Source organism: Falco punctatus (assembly GCF_963210335.1).
Source record: "Falco punctatus genome assembly, chromosome: 10".
NCBI lineage: Eukaryota > Metazoa > Chordata > Aves > Falconiformes > Falconidae > Falco > Falco punctatus.
In genome coordinates this window covers 36,872,349-36,895,823 of record NC_137590.1, presented here as the reverse complement: position 1 = coordinate 36,895,823, position 23,475 = coordinate 36,872,349, and the positions used below count along the sequence as shown (strand labels likewise).

The following is a 23,475-nucleotide window of genomic DNA, read 5'->3' as shown; positions in this document are numbered from 1 at the left end:
AACAAAAAAGTAGCTATGTAATGACAACGAGCGATAGTTCCTCTGCGCTATTTTACTTCCCTGCAGAAGCTAAAATACAAATGACAAACACAGCCCTTTGAACCTGCAGCTAGTTCTTCTCTCAGGCTAGCAAGTACCAGCTAGTAGCTGGGAGACTGTCAGACCATCTCAGCAATTTATTGTCATAGAGCTTATTCCATCCCTTTTGCCAAGGACAGCTGTGTCTGTGTTCTACCAGGTAGGACTCTTTAGCTGGAACACTTTAAACCTATTTGTGCAGCTGAACTGGTCTGAAAGGACCTCAGAAGAAGTTCAGTTCATTGCGTTTGTGAATTTTATTCAGGAAAGTTGCTTTGGCAAATGCAAACTATTTCACCTCCTTCCCAGGCTAAGCAATCAAAATTAATCTGGTTCTTTCCCAACCAGCAGCTACAAAACAAATGCACTGGTCTTTTTATTGTGTTAGATTTTCTCCCCCTTAACTAAAGCCCGAATTCTTTGTCAAGGAATATTTCACGTAGAACATTCCTGACCCTATGACATCTGGCACCGTGTCCACCCAAAGAGACTCTGCATTTTAGTCAGTAACTTTAAGACAAAGAAACTATAGACAAGAATGTTGATCTAAACCCAGTTCTCTTTATCCTTGGCACTAACACAGCAGCTTGTTGTACAGAATAGAGCTTACAATCCACACTAGCAAGGAGAAAAACAAACCCCGAAATCAGTGGATCCCTCCCATCTCTTCTGTGTTAATGGTATGCTTTAAACATCATTGAAAGATCACTTCCACATTTTCAGAGAATAAATAGGAAAATCCCCTAAAGGCCCTTTTCAATTGGTTGTTATGCCTCCAAGTCGTAATCAAAGGCCAGATCTTCAGCAAGTAGGCTTAATGGTACATGGCAGCAGAATATAGGCACACCCTCTGTCAAAACAAAATTTGAAGGCAAATTAATTGTGTCAAGAAGCTTTCCCTAACAAATGAGGGAGAGAGAAGGAAGTAAAAGAAATTTGTGGCACTTGCTGTTTGTACAGGACATGCAAATTTAGTGTTTTTCCTGGAACAGCCCTTTATGTTCCTACTCTTCCCGGAGCTGCTGACAGGGAAAGAAGCCATAGGAACACTCCTGGCTATAGCCTTTTGCACCTTGCTTTGAAGGAGATGTCTCTTCTCTGGTTTGATTGTAGACAGCTTCACTTCAGAAAGCTGCTTAAGGGCATGCTACGCAGTGTGCTCAGCTCAGCATACCCACAGCATGAAGGAGCTTGTCCTCTGGGTTACTTAATTTTTTTATGTATTATTAGTGCTGCTATGAGCTCCTGGTGGTATGTTCACTGTCTCCAACATCAGCCTGAGCCTTGGCTGCGGAGAAGCAGCCGGAAAGCCCCTGGGTTGGACTTTCCCCAGGATTCAACTGAACACCTGCTCTTTCTAGCAGACACCACCAAAAGTTGAGATTTAAGAAAGGTTCTACATAAAATCTGGCTCTTAAGAACCAGAACACAAATCTCTGCTATACCTTAATGACAACTAGGTTACTTGCATAGCTACACTGCTTTGTCTAGCAAGGCTTTAACACCTGTCTGTGTTCACAAAATTAGCAGGAAGAAAATGCAATACACTGGCATAATAGCCAAGCTGACAGAGTTTTGTTCCTCAACTCACGTGCACCAGGAGCTGGAAAAGAGGCACGCTAGAAGGAAGTGCAGATTTTAAACAATTGCTTTAATCTGGCTTACTTGCAATGGGACAGTGATTATTAAGATGAAAAAGAATATACAGGCTCTACAGCCTGGCTTGCAAATATGAACGATATATCAAAGTGGATGTGCAACAGAGAGAACGAAAGATTTATTAAGGAAGGAGAGCTTGAAAAAGTGTGTATGGAAGACCATATGTAGTGCAATCCTAGGGCAAGAGACTGTAACAGGTATTCTGTGTTACCCAGACAGTGGGTAAAAATTTTTTTAATACAAAATTTTATGCAAAAGTTCATTAATAATTTCAAGATACAACGCCCCTCGCCCAAAATAAGAGGTAATAAGATTACACTTTCTAAAGTCTTCCCGTCACTTTTTCAGAATGCTATTTCCAAACTAAGAATAACCAGTAGACCTCATGTAACTCTGTCAATTAAATAAAGCTGCATTTAAATTGATATGGACATATAGCAGGCTAACTTACCAACCAGGCTAGGCAAAACAGTACTGAAATTAATATCTTTGCCCCTGTTTATACCAGCTAAGACTTCAGCCTTCCAAGACCCTATAGTTACATCCACATTTATCAGATATCATGGCCACTTTCCATTTGTCCAATATTTCCAATACCTCTGAATGAATGCCTACATTCCAGATATGACTGATGTCCCTATATTTTTCAGAGCCCAGGAGGGAAACTTCAGGGACTTCAGCTTTCAGTCCTATTAAATCTGGTACCTTTCAGAAGGAACATATTCTGCTTCTCTACTCTTTTGAAGGAGTTCAAGTGTCTCAAAGGTGGTGTGATATGTCATGGTGCAGACAACACAAAAATGGAGTTGAAGTACATAAAAACATGGACTGTGTTTTGTAGAGGACATTAACGTCTCTCCTCTCTCTAGAATGAAAGTCTTGTACAATACCAATCAGATGATAATATCCAAGGCCCACTGTATTCCCTGGACCACAACCATTCCCATTTTATCTTGGTGGATCACATAACACCAGATGAGCCAGATGGAACCACTAAGCTACGTCTCACCTTGGAAAAGCATATTTCAGAACAGCGTACTGGATATGGTGGTAAGCATACTCTATATAGGCATGCTAGCTTAAATAATACTGATATTACAGTGATACTTGTGGGCTCCTGGCCTTATCACAGGTAAGACCAGTTCTCAAATTGGACAATCATCTATTTAGGCAAGATCAAGTAATCACATTTGTCATTATGTAAGAGGGAGTAATAAGGTGACTTCTGAGGTTGAGAAAGCTACTCTTCGAGCAAAAAATTTTTATCACATTTTTTTAAACATAGCTCAAAGCTGATCTTCAAAGCATAACTCAAATTGCCTTAACACACAAGAAATAGAAAATAAATCCAGCTTTAAGTGCCTTAGTCAGTGACTCTAAGAAATGGATGTTAATTGTTGTATGCTTATCCCCTCTCACAGACAAGGTATAGAATTGCTCTCACACTGGAAGAAAAGACTTGTTCCAAAGTCCTCTGAAATATTTTAAGCCATATTTATCTCAAGACAAAATCTTATCCTGGATAAACAACATAGCATCTAATGGCCATCTAAATCTACGTGACCTTTGTTTATAATGAGAACTGATGGAGGGCAGGCCCTCCTACTGCTATTTGTGGAAAGAATTCAGTTCTAGTGCCAATACAATTACTTTTACCTTTCCTTTGTTTCTGTAATACCTGCAGTGCTAGCACAGCTGAAACAGAAGGGAGAGCTCACTTATTCACACTTGTATGCATCAATGGAATATTCAATTACACAGCCCATAATATGGTTGAACAGATGTACCTGAAAGCATGAATGCACCCGAGGAATGCTTACCTGGTGACTCAGACAGGAAAGACTAGGTGGACTGTAACGGTAGGCTGAGGCTGCGGTGCTGAGAATTAGAAAGTAGCCTCTTTCTGCTTGCAAACTAAATCTGATTGAAAAAGTCTCAGTGGAACGGTTTTCTGTAAAAATAATCCTGATTCATTTGACAAATATTTCATTGGAACATACTGAATTCAGTGATATCTTCTATAAACAAAACCAATGTCATTCATTTAAGCTCATATTCAAACTGAGCAAAGCTATGTGACTTTATTGAAACAAAACATTTTAATAAGGTCATGCAGAATTTCCCCATTTTTAAAAAATACTTGAAAGTCATTCAGAGGAAATTTTTGATATGCTGAATATTCTTCGCAACTAAGGACTTCCTGTCTTCCCAGCATAGTTACACACACACCACCCCTCCTCCAGCTAAATTTTATCTAAATCTATGGTAAATTAAGAATACGTGAAGCCATAAACATATCTTGAGGAACCTGTAGTCACAGAGGTCACTTTTCAAACCAGAGTATCACCTTATAGAGGCATGGCAATGCTATGCCATTCACTAAAACAAGTGAAATTAGTTGCTAGTTGTGTCCTGGCTACAGCTTTAATATACCTCTCTAATCGTCCCATAACAGATCCAACAAGGAGTAAGTGGTGATTTGTACACTGCTCTGGGACACCTACAAAGGGAAATATAAAAAAAATTGTTTGAACGAAATGCGTTTTATCTTCCTGAAAGAGGCATTCATCTCATTATGCTACTGTTTTTACTGAGCTCTTTTAGGCCAATCTATAGTCACCTTTGGATTACGGAGTTCAGCATTTACAGTATAATTCATCTAGAAATAAATGGGCCCCTGTGGGAGGATGGCTAAGGACTGGGATACCTACACTGTTTCTTTCCCCGATATGTTAAATATTTCAGTAGCATTTCTTTTAAAATGTGTAAGATTATGTTATTAATAATCACCACATTTAGACTGTGCTGAATGAAATTTTAAGCAGAGTAATAAAGAGCATATGTTTCCTATCAACTCATATCTGACTCATCTCACCCTGGTTGGTCTACATCATTAGCCTCTTCCTATTCTTAAATCCTCCTTTATTCGGGCTTTTCTCCTGCATTCCCCTATACCTTCCTGCACGTACTAGGCATGTGCATAATACCTGGGACAAAATGACAGCTTTTCACTTCTAACTGTATATAAATAGTGGTAGCCGTTTCTGAAAAACTAACAATCTTGCCTTGCACCCTAATGCAGATCCATTACTTCACTATCTCATCACCTTGCAGTAAATAACTTAAGAAGTAAGAGTACTATGGCATCCAGAAGTGCCAATATTCATATTTCACAGCCGAGGTGTACTGGGGTGAGAACAGACTGATGGACTGCTTGCCAGGGATCACACACAATCTCTGAGGCAAAGGCACCTTCACCCTGAATCTTAGACTAGGACCCCATCTGCTAGGTCACAGTGTGATTTTCTTCCTTTGCCACTTCCTTCTGCAGTCACCTGCCTTCTGTGGGCTCTGATAGGTACCAAACCAGCATGTAGCAGAAGGAGTATTTTCAAGGGGCTGGCAAAAAAAACAGTAGTTTTGTGAAAGCTGTTAACTTTTTAACGATTGAGCCATCTCTTTCACAGGAATGGGTAGCATAGAGATCCCTGTGCTTTGCTTACTGATAAATGGAGGACCAGGCACACTTGAGGTAAGAAGCTGTTTGCAACTTTAGGAAAAATAAATTAACTGGTGCCAAGTAATTAATGGAAAATTTCACAGGATGACAAGCACATGTATTGGCCCTTCATGTAGTCAAAATTCATATCTATACACCATTAAGAACTGGATTGTGTTAGTGTTAAACTTGCCAGTATTTGTTTGGGAGAAATATTTCCTCTTGGATAGGCACCAGCTAATCATTAAAGCTTCCGCTGCCAGCTCATACAGTGGAAAGAAGGAATCCAAAAATCAGAAGCCAGCTCTAGATCTAGCAATATAAGAATACCATGCTATCACTCGAGATTCTGTTAAAAAAAAAATAATAAAAAAAATTAATCATTCAGTGCTGTCCAGCAACAGAGCAACAGTGAGCTCTGTCTTTCACAGAGCTCACAGGAAATACAAGACCAGATTTGTTAAATATACCATTAAGAACTAGATCTTAGTTCCACTGAGCAAAAATACACTGTAGGATAGAACACTGGAGAGTTACCTGCTAACGCACCTTCTAAGGCAAAGGATCAGTTATGATTTGTTTCCAAGTAGTTTCACAACCTAAAGGACCTGTTAACTAGGAGATACTCTTCAATTTCTATTTCACTTTTACTGATGTTTTATTTGCCACTTTGTAGCAGTCAGTATGTCCACCTGGCATTTTTTTTTTTTTTTTTTAACACTCTCAGGTGGAAAGGAATAGTCTATAGTACCTTTAGAGAGACATTTTACCATAATTTAAAGTTTCCAAGTGATGAGGCTTTGCTACACAAGCTAGTAGCCTCTTTCCGAATGGCAACTCGTTTCTGGTGACGTTTTCTAGTTTCAATTTCCAGTCCCTGTATCTTACATCTCTACCAGTAGAACTAAAACACACACTGGTATTAGAAATCTTGCTGTTTAAACTAGGATTTTGTCACCTCTTGAGCTTTCCTTTCAGAAACCAAGTATGTCACTGTTTTCTATGTCTTGGGCGTTGAAAAATAACATATCACAACGTCTAAGTCCTCTTTTCCAAGTTTTAGAGAACAAAGTGACTCGGAGACCAAACCTTGCTGGAGCTGCCCTAAGTTTACATGAGCAGGGAACGGATAGCTGATTGCACTTTTTTAGAATACCAGTTTCTTAAATACAAATCTGATAACACACATCAAGGGCTACAACAGCTGATAAAAAAACCAAACAACAAAAACAAAAAACTAGAAAAACGCCAACCCTATGCAACAAGGGAATCAACAGTTAAGATTCTTAGAATCTCATTAGCTTATTGCATAACTCCAAATTAAGAAACAGATTGGCAGCAAATAGTCATCGTTGCAATTATGATGCCATGGACTCTGCTTTCCTCTCTCAGCAAAGACACTCTGCGGAGTCGTGCTAACTGCACAAGTAATAGTATTACTAGCCCTTAACTCTTGTAGTTGCTGTGCTTCAGTGTTTTTTTTTTTTCCTGTGACCCAATATCGTTTTCCCACAGGCAAATTCCTGATTTTCAGAATGTATTGCCAGGTTTAGCAGCCAGAAGAGTCTGCTGAGAATATCTGCATAGTGCTCCTCTTGGACTCGACTCTACTGAAAAACAAACTGGGGGTGGGTGGGGGTGGGTGTCAGGGACAAAGAAGTTTTATGCTTTGTTTGTCCAGATCAGGTTGCTTAGTTACTCAGCAGATGTGTCATAAAAAGAAGTATAGTCAGGGGCCTGTGCACGGACAGCCTGCTAGAGCATCAGAAAAACCCCTAACAGATTACAGAACTCTGGACTGACTCCATAGTGAATCTGGTTTAGGTACATGTTTATTCCTAGATTGCAAGAAATCTTCCTTTTGAATAATGTTTTCTTCCCATATATGAGTTCTAAAAATTTACTTTTTAAACTGCAGAGAATTTGCAGCGGTTTGGAAAATTCCGCTCCCTGGCTTATCTTAGCAGGGTCTGGAGGTACAGCTGACATCTTAGCCACATTCATGAGTGACCCGCAGCTTACCACGCCAGAAGCTGTTGAAAAGCAATTTAAGGAGAAATTCCCTACAGAAAGGTTCTTGTGGAAGGACATTCTCCAATGGACAGCAACAGTGAGCTCGTGTTTGACAATTACATGCATCAATGTTCACAAAGTCTCTCCTACCATTTCTAGGTCTGGTAGTCCATTCAGTACAGGTTTGGGCAGCTTCTTGTCAAAAGTTTTGGGTAATCCAGTGCTCTGACACTCACGTTGTAGAATACCTCTCTAACATTAAAATCAAACGCTCAGTCGATCATATGAACTACTTTGTCCTAGCGTATCAGCTGAATACTTAGGGCTCTGTCCTTCCTCAATTATTTCCTCAAGTGACAGCCAGCACCCAGGAACCCCACAGTCCTTCTGGAGGACATGAAGCATTATTTACATTCCACAGCTGTGGAGCTTGTGCAGCTGTGACAGAAGAGACCTAATTCATAGTTTACAGCTGTTAAATGGAAACCTAATTGTGGATAAGCATGAATAAGTTAAAAAGAATGAAGGGTGTTTAGAAATTATCCTATCTATTGTCAGTTATGTGTCATCTTAAAGAAAGACAAAACAGATTCACAGATTTTCCTCACTCTTTGTCTTGAGGCACACTTGCTGGACTTAAGCCACCACGCGTAAGTGTTTAACAAAAAAAACAAACAAACCAACACACTTTGAGATTGTCTTTATGTGAAGACTGAACTGCACTGTGTGCCTACCGAGATAAACCAAGTCCACTCGACCTGACCCACTCCTTAATTCTTTGCAGTACCTGCCATAATCCTTAGCTTTAAGAATTCCACATATTTATTCCATTAGGGAGAACTTTGCTGGATCACTAACACAAGGACATGGAAGGGCATCTAGAAGCAATATTGCCAGATGCTCACAAAGTTTCAGTGCAGCTGCACTGCAAGAAAGAAAACTCAATAAATAGAGAAGCAGAAGGAAAGAGTACTGTATATATCAGTATTTCATGACTTTTACTCAAAGAAGATTTAGAGACTATGCTTTTAAATAAACAGCTCAGAGAAAAACTTAAATGTCAAAGCAGGAAGAGATAAAACAAAACGAGTGGTATGCTGGCCACCGCACAACTAGGAGTAAAATAATAAGAATGTGAGTTAAGGAAGGATCTTTTAATTATAGCACTGCTCTGTTCTAAGGATATCCAAGTTCTGTTCCTCCTATCCTGCTAGGCGATTTTGGAAAAGGCAGTTAACTCCCTCCTTGCCTTAGGACTTATTTATATATGGGAAACTAATAACATTTGTCAGAAATAATACAATCTATATAATATATAATATTAATAGAAATAACAAATAATATATTTTATCATAATATGTATTATTATATATAATAATATTAGTTAAGAAACTAATAACTCGCCAGGCCTCTGCTTTACAATTAGAATGTAAGTTTTTGGGAAATACTGTATGGATGATCTCCACTAGGCTCTTAAGCATTAATATATAGCAGTAGGACAATGCGTAAAATCATTTTTGTTTCAACTCCCAATAGATTCAGAATATTATTTCACACCAGCATCTTTTAACTCTGCACAACTTTGAGCAAGATGGTTCAGAAGAACTAGACACAGTCATTTTAAAAGCTTTAGTAAAAGGTAAGAACACCACAGTGTAATACTTGGTCTTACTTGATTTCTACCATGCCACAAATGTCTTTCATTCCTGTCCAGGGCAAGTTCAGTTGGCTGTTGCATCAGATTTCATTTCTGATGCAGAGTTCTGTTTACTTATTGACAAATTAACTGTGGCAACTCCCATAGCTCTTGTAACCTTGCTTTAAAATAGCGTTTGCTTTTTAATCTCATGTTATTGCGTAGTACTATTTCAGTCGCTCCTTTATTTCACTACTCGCTTCTCTTAGTTGCAGAGGTTATAGAAGAACCAAAATATACTGGAGCAGTTATTCCAATTAGAAGCCATTCAAAAACCCACACACACTAAACCCCAAAAAAACCCACAAATAGATCAGAACTGTCTTAGTTCCAGAACAATTCATTTCTCCTAAAATAAGTCTTCACTGTATCTTCTGAAAGATGACGTTACTTGCTCTGCCACTCATTTCAGTTTCTGTTAATTGTTTGTGTTAGCCTAAATTTAGCATGGGGGAAAAGAAAAAAGACATTCTATTCCTAACGTGCCAATTGAAACAAGACAAAAACACAATAGCCAGTCCTGTCCCCCCATTCTGCAGGCCAGAGTCCCTCAGAACCCTACAGACACTCAAACTGAATGTTTTAATAGACAACTCAGGAGACAAAAATTAATATTTTTTTAATATTAGTATTTCTTAAGTGGGGGGGGGGGGGGGGGGGGGGGGGGGGAAGTCCTGTGAATGGTTCCTGGTTAAGCAATCCACAGTTCTGTGACAGCTGAAGGAGAGCTTGTATTGCTAATCAAATTACCAATACTACACTAAATTAAACAAAACAAGTGTAAAGTACTGAGTTTATTTGCATTTCCTATTTTGGCCAGCCTGTAAAAGTCACAGTCAGGAGGCTCAGGAATATCTGGATGAACTGAAGCTGGCAGTAGCCTGGAATAGAGTGGACATAGCCAAAAGTGAAATCTTCAATGGTGACGTGGAATGGAAGGTACCAGGTTTTATTGCCTTAGAGGACAATCAGTGTATGATCCAACATGTACACCCTAATAAAACGCTTCAATTTTTAACACCACCTGCATTCTCCACTAAGAGGTTAGGCAGTAATAATATGCCTCCCTAGGGTGTTTTGTCCTTCTGGTTCCCTGTATAATACTGTCTAAAGACAGAGGGATAATTCAGTGCTCACAATCTCTAACTCGAGCTCTTCAGAGGCCAGAATCTTTCCCCCTCTCCTGTACAGACCTTCAAAGCAAACAAACTGGAGCTTACAAAGGAGAAGCATGCAGATATTACTGTTAGAAGATGGTAGGAAGAACGTCACTGTTTCCAATTGCTGTATAAATACCCAGGGTGGTGGGTAACTAACATCACCACAACTCCTACAGCATGCTATTTGTGTTGATGGTTTAACATTAATGCATACACTGACAATTTGTCACAAAGAAATGAAGAGACTTCTGCCCCTCTTTCCTTATTGTACCCACTGTTGACCTGGTAGAAGACAAAACGTGTATGTCCTCATCTTAAACCATACCTCCCTCTTCATCCATGCATGATTACCCCAAAAAAAGGTCTTACTTTCTCCCCCGTCCCTCCTTTTCATCATTCTAGTCCTGTGACCTGGAGGAAGTGATGATGGATGCTCTGGTCAATGACAAACCAGAATTCGTAAAATTATTTATTGACAACGGGGCTAACATATCCGAATTCCTGACATACAGTCGTCTGCAGAGACTCTACTGTTCCATTTCTCAGAAATGTCTCCTCTATGAACTTCTACTGAAGAAACATGAAGAAAGCAAGCTGACCTTGGCAGGGCTTACTGGTCAGCAGCATGAGGAGCAGAAGGACATCTGCCCACTCTTTACTCTCAGTGAGGTCTCTAGAGTTCTCAAGGATTTTCTTCATGATGCTTGCAAAGGTTTCTATCAGGACCTCAGACATGGAGGCAAGAAGAAATCCGTGAGTTACAACTTTCCTTCATTGTCCTGCTTCCCTCCAATTTAGCACTTGAAAAATATTAACCAGGTCTAGCCTTTGTGGATGGGGCTAGGGAAGATGTGAGTAACAGTCACTTCAGTTTCTCATTCTTTTTTCAGCTCATTATTACAGCTAAAATTGTTTGATTTTTTAATTTCAAAATGAAAAAGGAAAAGAAAGGAATTTCTAAGAGACTGTGATTCCTCTTTCTCACTACCCACATGCTGGGTTTTATGCAAGGTTTTACTGTACCTTGAACTAGTGCTAAGGTGTGGCCTCTGTTTCAGGATCTGCAAAGGCCCCTGTATCTCACACTCCTCTAGCGCAGCTTCCACAGACTGTTCCTCATCCTAGCACCCCGTACACAGAGAAGAGTTCGTTCATCTTATTAATCTCACATATGTAAGAACCGATTCAATGAAAGATATGAGGAATATAAAGAGATAATTTACACTTACTAAGGAGTCATTAGACATAAAAATAGCATTCTGCATTTCCCGCACAGAACTTCAAGCACAAGTACTTGAAAGACAGTATTTTCTAGGAGACAGACAAGCAGGCAATGGCCATTTTCAATCCCAGGTTAGAAAATGGTAAACTTCATATGTAAAACTATTCCCAGATTTTTACTGTGTAGGAGTTGATTGGATATTCAATAATGTGCAGTACACGATATTTCCTTCTAGAGCATTATAGTCTTTTGTTATTGAGTGACATAAAACACAGCAAGAAATAAGAACAATTGTGTGAAGTGGCCCTGACAAGCACCCTGGCCAACACATGACAAGGATAACACGTGGCAGGTACCGCTGTGGAATGTCTATAGTTATCACTGCTCACGATTGTGCAATAGACAGTATCATCACGTCTGCATTTCAACAGTGTATTGAACACTGAAACTCATAATTTCCAAAATTCTTGCAAAAACATTGGAAGTAAGTTTGGACGCAGGATTTCAGAAGAGAGGTACAGAGAAATTTCATTAAGATCAGAGTTTTAGACAAACTAAACAAACCGTTTGATATTTGCCAAATTACAGTTTCATCTTAAAGCTGTTTAAAATAAAATAAATTAAAAAAAAATAAATTCTCACTCAAGAACTTCAATCACTTTTGCTTTGATAAAGCCTAGCTAAATTAATTAGTAGTATGAAAAGCTAAGTTTGTATCGAGTCAGGATTTCTTTGTTCACAAGGGCACACAATGTGGGGCAATACCTTTGAAGTCATTAAGCAGACTCCAGACTTACAAATTTTACAGAAATAAAAATTTGCCCCTAAAGTCTTGCTTATTTTTGTGGGAATTGGCAGTAAGTGAGCTAAAGCCAAGTGCTGTAAATAAGTCCCAGTTCAGACAGCAGATCACACTGCCTACTAACTTTTTTCCTTTAAAAGCTTCTTCCCATGGCTACCACCAGTGGCTCAAGCCCATTATCACTGGCAATAGAAAGAGCATCACTGTACTGGGGTTCTGTGTCACAGTAGGTGTCACTGCTGCTAAACTGTGTGTCTTCTTTTAAGTTAGGAACCAATAGTTACAAAAACTGATGGGACTTTTGGGGTATCTTTTTGCAATTCAGTTGATTAAATAACTTGCTGCAAACTGAAGGGAAGAATCTCAACAGCCCCCCAAAAAACACCATTACAATAAATTTTAGCAGAATCCCATAGTTTCAGTGACCAAAAAAATATATCCTTACAAAAACTTGTTTTATTAAAAAAAAAAATCCACTTGGACTGCTTCTAATTAACACAATAGATATAAAGGCAGTTTGCAAATATACTTACAACTCAGACCTTGACTCAAGTTGCCATACTTCCTCTGGGGAGCTTGTCATTTTTGTTTGTTTGTTGGGGTTTTTTTAGATCAAATGCTAAAGGAATAAGCAGTGTTCTATTTAAAATAATGCATCCCTGCATGAGGGAGAGGTTTCTCAAAGGAAAGACTTATAAGAGGGCACTGATGTACTCTATTCTTGTCCTGTACAGGGCCTTGGCAAGATTTACTTCTGTGGAAATAAAATGCCTTTTGTTCCCTTTTCTCTGAAGCCATGTCCCCTGGTAGTTGTGCACAATCCGATATAACCGAAAGCAAGCTCAGATTAGTTAATCACAGGTTTGTCTTGTATGATATTACACACCAACGGTGAAAGCCTGGCCTTAATAAAGTCAGTCAGAGCTTTACCATCGACTTAATGGAGTCACGGTTTCATCCAGAACGTTCTCACACATATTGAGTTCTACTGGGGACACAAGGGTCCTTTGATTCAGTACAGAATGAACTAATTACCTCTCAGTCCTACAGAAAAGAAAAAGGAAAATCAGAAGAATATGAAGTGGTGGCTGGCAAGGCCAAGAGCAGCTTAGATCATGTAATTTGCATGGAATGCAGCTGCAAAGCAGGTTTTAATTTCTACAAACCGTATTTCAGGATAAAATGAATACAAAGCGATTACCTGGGCCCTTGGATATGAACCAGAAAAGTGAAAATCCTTGGAGGGATTTGTTTGTATGGGCAGTACTTCAAAACCGGCACAAGATGGCAAACTATTTCTGGGCTATGGTAAGCTCTGAGCTGTAGCTGCTTCAGGTGAAATATTGGCATATTTCAAGTATATAAGATGGTTATTGCTCAGCCTTGCTGCTCAGATGACAGATAGGTTTGTTTCTAAAATACGAGATGCAGCATTTATAGGGCCTTTCATCTCCATGGGGCTTGTGCCAGCAGGGGCTAGAGGGCCTGGGGGAGAGGGGGGGGCAGAGCAGCACCAGGTGTAAATCAGCACAGCCTGAAACACTGCTGATTAACTTCAGCTGCAGCATTGGCCCTCCCTTTCCTTGCTGCTGATGACTCACCACTCTCAGTCTCAGGTTTTGTTCCTTCTACAATAGGTCAACTGTTTGTGTTCTAGCATGGTCAAGAGGGAAGACTATGCAATCAAGCATCTTCAGCTTACATGCTGTACGCATAGGGAACAACAGCATCACATGCTCAAAGGCTGAGCTTCAACTGGCGCAATTGGCTCATGTTTTACAAGCCTCCACAACCGAAGCCCTGTCTCATACATCTGGAGTGCAACACCACAGCTTCCCTCCCCCGCAGAGCCAGACACAGCTACTGGGCTCCATCCCCGAGCTTCCAGACAGCCGCATCTGGCACAACGGGGGAGTCACGGGAAGGGACAAACTGCAGCACAGCTCTTCAGCCACTGAGTGCGTGTGCATGCAGACACATCCGCACCTTGCGGGGCCTTGTGTTTGTGGAGCCCTGTTACCAGAAGGCACGTTTCTCTGCTGTGTGCCACTGTTGTGCCGCTGCCAGCTGGGCTCCCTCCTTTCCCCTACATCCTTATGCAGGGTCCCAGCACAGCCATGTTGAGGTATCTGGGCACTGTGACGCTGTTTTGCTCTATTTCCATAATACATTTGTATCCTTTCAGTCCTTGACTGCTACCCCGAATCAGACCCTCTAGGGTCAATCAAATCCAGAAATCTCCAAGCCTTATAAGGCACAAAAACTACCAATATGTGGCTTTCAGTTCTCCAATATCACCAAAATTGTCATTTCAATCGATATTTTGGACTTTTAAGACTGCGTTTGAGGGGACATTCTTCGAAGGGGAGACATGCATGAAGTTTTATGTTTTGTTGGATATGCTCCTTAGCTAAGTCTCCCCAGTTCAGAAATGCCTTCCAGTGGCTGGTAACAGCAGCACCCCTTTCAATTCTACAGGGTCAGGAGGGTGTAGCTTCAGCTCTGGCAGCCTGCAAGATCCTTAAAGAGATGGCCCGTCTGGAGACTGAGACTGAAGTAGCACGTATAACGAAAGAGGCCAAGTATGAGCAGCTTGCTGTCGGTAAGTAATGGTAACAGCATCAAAAATTTAAGAATTAACTGCCATTGGAAGGCAAGCAAGTGAAAAAAATACCGATTCAGTTGTAAAAGGTCAACTGTCATGAATAATTTAACAGCCTTGCAGCACAGGCATTCCCAAACATTCAAATACCACAGAAGGAGGACTTAAAACCCAATCCTTTTGGAAAAATCGGTGTTCCAAGACTGGCCCCTGGGATGCATGGAAGAAATTACTCTCCTGCTGCATGGTGGTATTTTAAGTGTCTGATCTTAGTACAAGGTGTGTTACAGAGATGGGCAAGATAGAACCACCAAAACACTTCCAGGCTCGGAGCAGCCCGTTTTCCTGCAATATCAAGCTTGATCTGTAAGGGCCACTAGAGCAACAAGTTTAAAGGTTTGTCTCTGCTGCTAAAAATAATTCAAGATTACCTCACTCAGAAGAGGGCTAACTGCACTGCAAAGCTGCAGCGAGGCTCAGGCTGGTTTCGCAGCGGACAAGCTGCCCCTCCCTATAGCAGTAAGCACTCAGGTATCTGCAGTGCCAGAACGCTAAGCCCTCTCCCCTTTGCCTGGTTTAAAAACAGACTGCTCCACAGAAGCCTCTGTGCTGATGAGACTTCAATGTAATCCCTACCTGGAGACAGCACTGCTGTGGACAGAGGGCATCAAAGCACACCAACATGGAAATGCAGAGGCTTTTTCTCTCCACTTAGAACCAGTAGCACATCAAGCAGCTGAAGGCTTATGCAGACATTGCTACCTTATTTACACACAGATCACATTTTCCCCTCTTCTCACAGGGCCGTTATTATTTACAAAAAAATAAAAGTCAGGTTCTCTTACAATCACAGGGCTCAAGTAATTTAGTCACGGAATTACAGGGCCTAATCCAATACACAGAAATCTGCTCCTTGGCTTTGGTAAGTATTAGATCAGATCCTCAATTTTAATTCTGGCTCGGATAACACTGTCAATATTAAGTAGAGTGAACATTCTTTAAGAATGGTAAATGCCACATCAGCTGCAAAAGAAAGTTAACTTGATCCTGTCCCCAGCCCTCACAGTATAACAAGGTACAGGCTGGCCTAGGAAAGGTACTGAGATAATCAAGTGAATCAGCAGAACGAAAAAGACACGAGAAGTCAGATCTTTGGACTGTTCATCCTGGTTTCTGAGCTCCAGGACAAGCTTCTCTGGAAAGAACTATACCACAACACTCTACCAAGTCTAATGCTATTTTGTGTCAAACAGGTAGGTCTTAAAAACCAAGGGTTTGTTGGCTACGAGCCAAGCGTGAGCTGCTCCTTTTGTTCGGTCCGTTCAGCAGAGCAGGAGCAGCACGGCAACTCACGCGGTTTTGTTTGATCCTGCCTAAAGCTCCCCATGAGGCAGCTACAGATGAGGGACTGTAACAAACACTGACATGTGCCCAAGAAGTTTCTTACACTATGGAAGAACTGAGAAAGAAAACTTTCTCCTTAGATCAAAAAACAACAGGAAAAAAAACCCAAACCACCAACCAACCGACACCCAAACGTGCTAGAAGCCCCAGGCTAAGAAGCGAGTATGCAGGTAGGAAGAGGTGGGAAGGAGGTACCGAGAGATTTACTATATACCTTTTCTGCAAATGGTGGGAATTTTAAAGTTACAGTGATTTCTTTTCACCAAGGAAAAACTGTTTCATTTGCCCTCTGCTCCAACACATGTACACGCATGCATAAAGCCATAGCAAGTTATTATTGTGTCCAGCATCCTTTCTCTCTCCATCCCACCTCCTCTTGGCTCTTCAGGCTCTCTTCAACTACTTCAGCCTTGCAGCAGTCTCTGGTGCAGCAAGGAGCACCTGGCAGTACTCAGGCTTTGCTGCCACCATGCTGTGCCCTGCACACATCACTTTCTTGCCTTACATTCATTTTTCAATTTTTTCTTTTAAATTACAAGATCTGTTTGTCTGCGTTTCCTTCATTTGGCAGAACTGTTCGGTGAATGCTACCACAACAGCAAGGAAAGAGCATTTGCTCTGTTGGTGAGGAAAAGTCAGTACTGGAGCAAAACCACCTGCCTTCAGCTGGCTACAGCAGCAGACGCAAAGTCTTTCTTTGCACACGACGGTGTCCAGGTAAGCTTTACGGACCCCTCCCTCCCCACCTTTACCCCCAGGGCCTTTAAGCATGATGTTGGACATAGAAGACAACAGCAAAGCAACTGCACAACTCCATGAAATGGATTCCCCTAAGAGACATTCTTTGGAAAGGGGACTCTTCTCTCTCCCTACCACCAGACGAAGAGGATATTATACCACATCCCTGACAAAGCAACACAGTTGCCCCTTTCTCCTCCCTTTCATCCAGCTGGCCCACAGAGCAGTGTGCTGAGGAAAACATTTAGCCCTTATTCCATCCTGTGCTTTTTATTCCCTCCTTGCTCACAGAGAAGCATCAGGAAAACACTTTAAAACTGCCTGAGGCATAATGAAGCTGCTCCAAGATGTGAGGTAATTCCTTGTTCAGATTCAAGGAAGAGCTTGCCGATAAATCAAATTACTATTCAGCTTTGCCCTCACAACCTGAGTTCTCTCCACACACACAAAGCTAAATTAAGAGTGATGGTGCTTTTAGCTTGCAGTACCCGACTTGCACTTTCTTAGTACTACAGATGTTGCTTAATTCCACCCGACTTGCTGTTCTTTCCATTGTCCTCTTCATAACTCTTTACATGCTCAACATCTGCAGAAGGACGTGCAGGGTACCTGTTTGCTCTGAAGGTGTGTCTGCTCTTTAGGTTTCCAGAGCATTCACTGTCTTAGGAGCCACAGAACGTAAGTGCACTTCACCTGCATGTATGTTTGTGATGTTGAAGCCATCTCTCTCGTTTTCTTGTCTTTCAGGCCTTCCTGACAAAAATATGGTGGGGAGACATGTCTACAAACACACAGATCCTGAAGTTAGTCTGTGGATTCTGGTGTCCTTTCCTAATCTACACAGATTTAATAGCATTCAGGTACAAGCATAACTATTTGGGTGGAAGAGATAAGTAAGGGATGAAAAAATAAGCCATATAAAAACCATCCAGACTCAAAAGCATACATAAGCAATATTCCATAAGCAATAAAAACCAGTAATACTGCCTCTGAGTGTCACCAGGAGGATGACACCACCATTAACCAGATCCATTTTCTGTGGAACTTAGTGGTTTGTGTGTCCTGTGCTGGCATCTATTCTAATACTTAAAAGATCAGTGCCATTGTTTCACATAGATTACTTCTATTTTGCACAGTCAACAGAAAAACCTGTTGGAATTCTGTCAGCTCCAGAATCTACATAGTAATGTGTAGAAAATCTCCAGATGTATCCCTGTAGGTTTCTAGTCTTGCAGATGCCCGATTCAGACCTCAGTATTTTATCTAGAAAAACAGCCATCATAAAGCAGTAATATCAGCCGCAAGCCTGGCATCTTACCAAGGAAAACAGCCATCACAAAGCAGTATTATCAGCCACCAGCCTTGATAACCATACGTCAAGCTTAAAAACACAGGACTGACATAAAATGAAATATTTGCAAATTCAATGTCTTATGAGATCTCTTTGTTAGTTTTCTGCAGGCACAGCTTTGGATTTCATGGTTTTCAGCTGTTTGTCACAGTGAAGATGGCTAGAATCTTAGGTTTTCTAAAAAAACCTGAACAAACAAAATCAAAGCTAAAGGGGAAAAAAAAGAAAGAAAAAAAAAAAGGCAGCAGTCAAGATGCTGAGACATTCATAAGAATCCAGGAACTGAAACTTTAAGAAAACCTCCTAACACTGAGAATCATACACAAATCATCAGAATTGGCATTATGAAATATATGTTTCTTAACTGTTAAACTACTTAAAACCCAAGAGGAATACTTGTTTGGTGCTGCTGACTTAAGACTTTCCTTCTGCCAGTATCACTAAAGCTGACCTGCTTGTCATGGCAGTTGCCAGATTCACAAATTCAAGTAATTTAATGTGAGATTTTCATTAAAACTTCACCAAAACGTTTATGATTCATAATCAAAGTAAGCCTTTCCAAATTTGTTCTGTTTAGAACAAATTTTGCCACTTTGCCTTGGAAATGCAAAAGTTGACACCATGTTCCCTGCTGCTTCTGGCATTTTCTCTCTTAATTGCTACTAAGAGTAACCAGAAATGGAGCATTGGGCAATTTTCTTCTAGGGTTTGTTTCTGCTCAAATCCCAAGTAATTTCAGGAAACTGAGCATCCTGTTCCATTTTTGTGAAGCATGCCAATTATGGCTTCTCTGAATCTTGTGGATGATTTCAGCTCGAACCTTACAAACTAACAGAATTTGCAGAGCTAAGGATTATACATTGTTTAATAACTTCTCAGTGGAGCAAGTCCAAGATAAGTACATGCTAGCAGTTCTGTATGAATGCCAATTTAGTAGTAAACAATTGCTAACCATCATCTTTCAACTAATGAATTTATTTCCTTACAGTGAGGAAAAGCAACCAAAGGATGAGCCAGAGCCATTTAGAGAGCCAGACAGTTTAGATCCAGAAAGGATTCTCTTTTTTTCCAAGGAAGGAGATACGTAAGTTTGAAACTATTAGTTCATATAAATTTTGTCACAACAAAGAACAGTACCCTTCTTGTGAATTAGTGACCAGCTAACAATTTGAGGCAGCTGAAAAACCAAGAAAGTCGTTACTCCTCAGAAAGTGCTATGCCCTCTTGATTACTGCTGTTGTTGCTCTCTAAAAGGAATACAGAAAATAAACAGGGATGTATAATTGTTTTAAGGAGACACAACTTGTTCTGAGCAGGTAATTTCTACAGAACAAGGAACCTACTTAATACCTGGAGAATCAGAAAGCATTTCCTGAGGTTCCCTTCAGCCCATGATGGCTGATATATATTGGATTTAGGAACTAAGCCCCTATCAGGTTACTGAGCTGAGAGAAAGAAGGTTCTCTGCAAAACCTTGTATTATTTGAGTGCATCACTACATACTTTCTATAAAGGCAGCAACAGAAATACCTGCAAACATCAGCACCTGGGAATTTTACATTAAAATCAGCTTCCCATCATACTAGTGCTCTTTATTTATATTGTAAAAGATGGGCCCTGAGGAACCCGAAGTGCAACAAGAAAATGTAAAAGTTAGAGGGAGCATTACACAAATGGGTAACCGAGCACAAAGATTTTTTCAGTTGCTTGTGATCATTCACAGATCTGTGATTTGGCACTTCTGAATCCCACTGTATACCTCTGCCACCCACTCATCACCAAAACCTGGAATGCCACAAGGACTTAAGGCAGTGTAGGAACACTTGATTAGCACAAAGTCCTCTTAATGGCTAAATAGCCAGTGGTATTAAGCATACGCTTTTAGGTGATCTAAAGAGAACTTCAGAAATACACAAACAACAGTAGCAAGGAAGCATCATCCAAAGAATGAAGTGTTGGACCAAGTCAGAGTTTTTAGGTTCCGGTTTTACCCCTGACATTTAACTGCTGGTATATTGGAGAAAATAGTTCTTCTCTCACCCTCCCTAACCTATAAAGCAGGTGTAAAAACATCTGCCTCTTGGGAGCTATTTGTAAACATATCCTGAGTGAAGCGTGGTTCGGTCATTACATTGTGCATTCCAATTGCTATTAGCAATCTATTTTAACAAAGAGTCTCCTTCCCAGATCTATTTCAGATCTTACAGTAAAGCTGTAATTATCTGTTTATGATATTAGCCTGTTACCATGGGAATGTATCTTAAAATGTCATTAATTGGGAGGCAGCAGAGTCAGGCACACAGAAGACACTGGCTGTGAGGAGAAACTTTTCCTTGTAACAAATGTATTTAATAATTATCAAAAATGCCAGGGGAAGTTAAAAAAACCCCAAAGAGCCATTGTTTATTTTTTGGGAGGTGAAACTGACCTAGTGTGCCCATCCTTTGTTAGAGATCACACCTCTCAGAGTCAGAGTCACAAAATTAAAGATCCAATAACATCCCTAGCTTACACAGGAGAGCAATTTATGTGGAAACAAACCCTCACGCTGAGATCAGATTGCTATCTAATATGGGGAACTTGCATCTTCTGCACAGGATAATTTCCATTTGCAATAGATAGCACTTCATGTTCCAAAACACAGCAAGAACAAGTGTAGATATACCGGTCAAATTTCCCTTCAGTTATCAAAATACTTGTGTAATTCCACAATAGTCAAAGACAACCTTAATAAATAATTTATGAGGTCAATGGTTTTTTTGCTAAAAGGCTTCTATATTACTTTTTCTGCAATTTAATCTAATAATAAAGGGCAAGATGCCAGCGCTTACAGTTGTGTAATGAACTAAACCATTCCTTCAGTAGTTCTCTCAGAGTTCAGCAAGGATAGTCAAGAAACACAGGCTTCGTATGACCCAGCACTTTTAAGACTGGGTCATGAAGAAGAATTGTTTAAAGTCACGGCAACAAGAATGCCTGCATGCAAAAGCCACAAGAAATTTTCAGAGCCAAAATATTCACAAACTGACTCACAAACTACATTGGCCATTTGGTTTTCTTTCAATTATTTAGGATGATGAAGAGCAATTAGCCTACCACCACCCTCTCCTTGTGTATTTGCAGTGTTTGTACTACATGCAGGAACACAATCAAGTTACAAATCAAATTAGCACAACAAAACTGAAATAACAAGAATATGCATTTAAGCCTGATGTGACTTTATTTTTTCAAAACCTTCTTTTCCACTTGAAGTATTTCTGCTGCGGTAATGATTGCTCTGACTTCTACAGCCTTTCTCCTTGCCACCCTCAGTACCTACATGTTACTATATTACAAGAAGCTTTATATAGACTAATACCAACCCTATTCCCATGAGCTAATTCTAGGAAATTATCACCAAGCCTGTATTCTTTTTGCTTTGCAGAGAAAATGGTAAACTGGAAAAGCAGAACCCTTCCAAAAGCACAGCATGGGCAACATTCACATTTACTCGGTGGAGAAAGTTCTGGAGTGCCCCTGTAACTGTATTTATGGGGAATGTTATAATGTACTTTGCTTTTCTGTTTCTATTTACTTACGTCCTTTTACTGGACTTTAAACCACCTCCACCTAAGGGTCCATCTGCTAAAGAAATTATACTTTACTTCTGGGTTTTTACCCTGGTCTTGGAAGAAATCAGACAGGTCAGTAACCTACAACATCTTAGTAATAACATAGTAAAACCTGAAGCAATATTTTGAATATACTTACAACCTTGTAATTCTGTACAAGCTTGAAGATTTCAAGTATCACATGCTGTTTTGCACAGAAGAGCGATACAGAACTTACCTTCTCCATAACACTGCCTCCCAGAGCAAGCTCTTCACATAAACCTCTAGCACCACCTCTGTTTTTCCATCCTGCTCCAGCTGCAGCCACATCAAGTGGTCTTCTAAGATTCAGGTGCCCTTCATTTTGCAAATCCCTCCCCAGAGATTTCACTCCCCAGAACTAGGCCCTCCCACCACAAATAACATAAGTTGGAAGTTATATTCTACACCTGGAAACATCTTTTCAAGAGATTTTTCCCTGCTGGGGACTGTTTAAAAAACCAAATAAATTAATTCAGATCATTTGTGTTTTTCCTAAAATACACCTCAACTCAAAACATTAGCAGCTCTCTTTTTGGTTTGCTTTTCTTAAAAAAAAAAAACCAAACAAAAAAACAACCAACAACAAAACAACTAACCCTCAAAAACCCCACACCACAAAACCAAAACCCAAAAAACTTGTCTTATTACTCTCCCAGTTACTGGCTTTAGAATGTCCTCAGCTCAACAACTGAAATAATGTGTGAACAATGGCGCCAGTGTGTTGCCAACAGTGGGTGCATAAAGCTGTCCTCTTTAGACACAAAAAAGCAGTTATAAACATTTACTCTGGAAGAACAAACAGTTGTTATTTAAGCAATAAGGACAGTGATGGGGATCCCAGTTTCTTACAATTTATGTGAAATTATGCAGCAAGGCCATAACAAGAGGAGGACGCGGAAAATATTTGGATCAAATAAAATTTCATTGTAAACCTGTAAAACCTGAAGAGTGCTAGGCTAAAACCCAGTTCAGAAATGCAGCTCTTGGCCTAGATAATCAAATGCACACTCACTGACAATCCCAGCATACAAATGCCAAATCTGTCCCTGCTGGTCAGACAGCCGTGTCTAGAAACTGAACTTTGACTGGAAGTCGTATTGTTTAACAGCCCAAATGCTGACAAAATCTTAAATCAGGCCTCAAAATTCTTCAGGCTAATATTACAAGAATAAAATGATTTGATTTTTTTTTTCTTTTTCATCCAACTTTTGTGTTTTAAAACAGTAAACTGAGCTTATACTTTCAAGCTTTTTTTCCTATTACACTAGAAATTTGGTTTTGCTCTTTGCAGTGAAAGAGAAAAAGGAAACAGGTAATACATTAAAAATCACAGTGAATTAGTGAAACTGGGAACAGATCAATACCAATGATTATTTCTCTTTTTCAGAGTTTCTATACAGATGAGGACACAAATTTAATGAAAAAATTTAAACTGTATGTGGAAGATAATTGGAATAAATGTGATATGGTGACCATCTTCCTCTTCATGATTGGGGTAACTTGCAGGTATGGATCTGTTCCATGTGATGTGGTCAGCATCAGTAGCCAGGGCTATGTGTGTCAACTGACAGGAGAGTCTCATGCATGTGAGGGCAGGCTGACATTTACTTTTCTAACCT

At 40.1% G+C, this 23,475-nt stretch overlaps 1 protein-coding gene across 1 annotated transcript in view; it reads left to right on the top strand.

The window, feature by feature from the left end:
* Positions 1-23,475, top strand: part of TRPM5 (transient receptor potential cation channel subfamily M member 5) — a 44,072-nt gene that overhangs the window by 6,675 nt on the left and 13,922 nt on the right. The window contains exons 4-16 of the mRNA XM_080405278.1: positions 2,607-2,787; positions 5,205-5,269; positions 7,155-7,346; positions 8,786-8,888; positions 9,766-9,884; positions 10,508-10,858; positions 13,306-13,437; positions 14,608-14,731; positions 16,707-16,852; positions 17,621-17,733; positions 19,213-19,308; positions 21,649-21,907; positions 23,244-23,362. Of these exons, the coding sequence (XP_080261404.1) occupies positions 2,607-2,787; positions 5,205-5,269; positions 7,155-7,346; positions 8,786-8,888; positions 9,766-9,884; positions 10,508-10,858; positions 13,306-13,437; positions 14,608-14,731; positions 16,707-16,852; positions 17,621-17,733; positions 19,213-19,308; positions 21,649-21,907; positions 23,244-23,362 (2,000 nt within the window). The remainder of the gene's footprint in view (positions 1-2,606; positions 2,788-5,204; positions 5,270-7,154; positions 7,347-8,785; positions 8,889-9,765; positions 9,885-10,507; positions 10,859-13,305; positions 13,438-14,607; positions 14,732-16,706; positions 16,853-17,620; positions 17,734-19,212; positions 19,309-21,648; positions 21,908-23,243; positions 23,363-23,475) is intronic.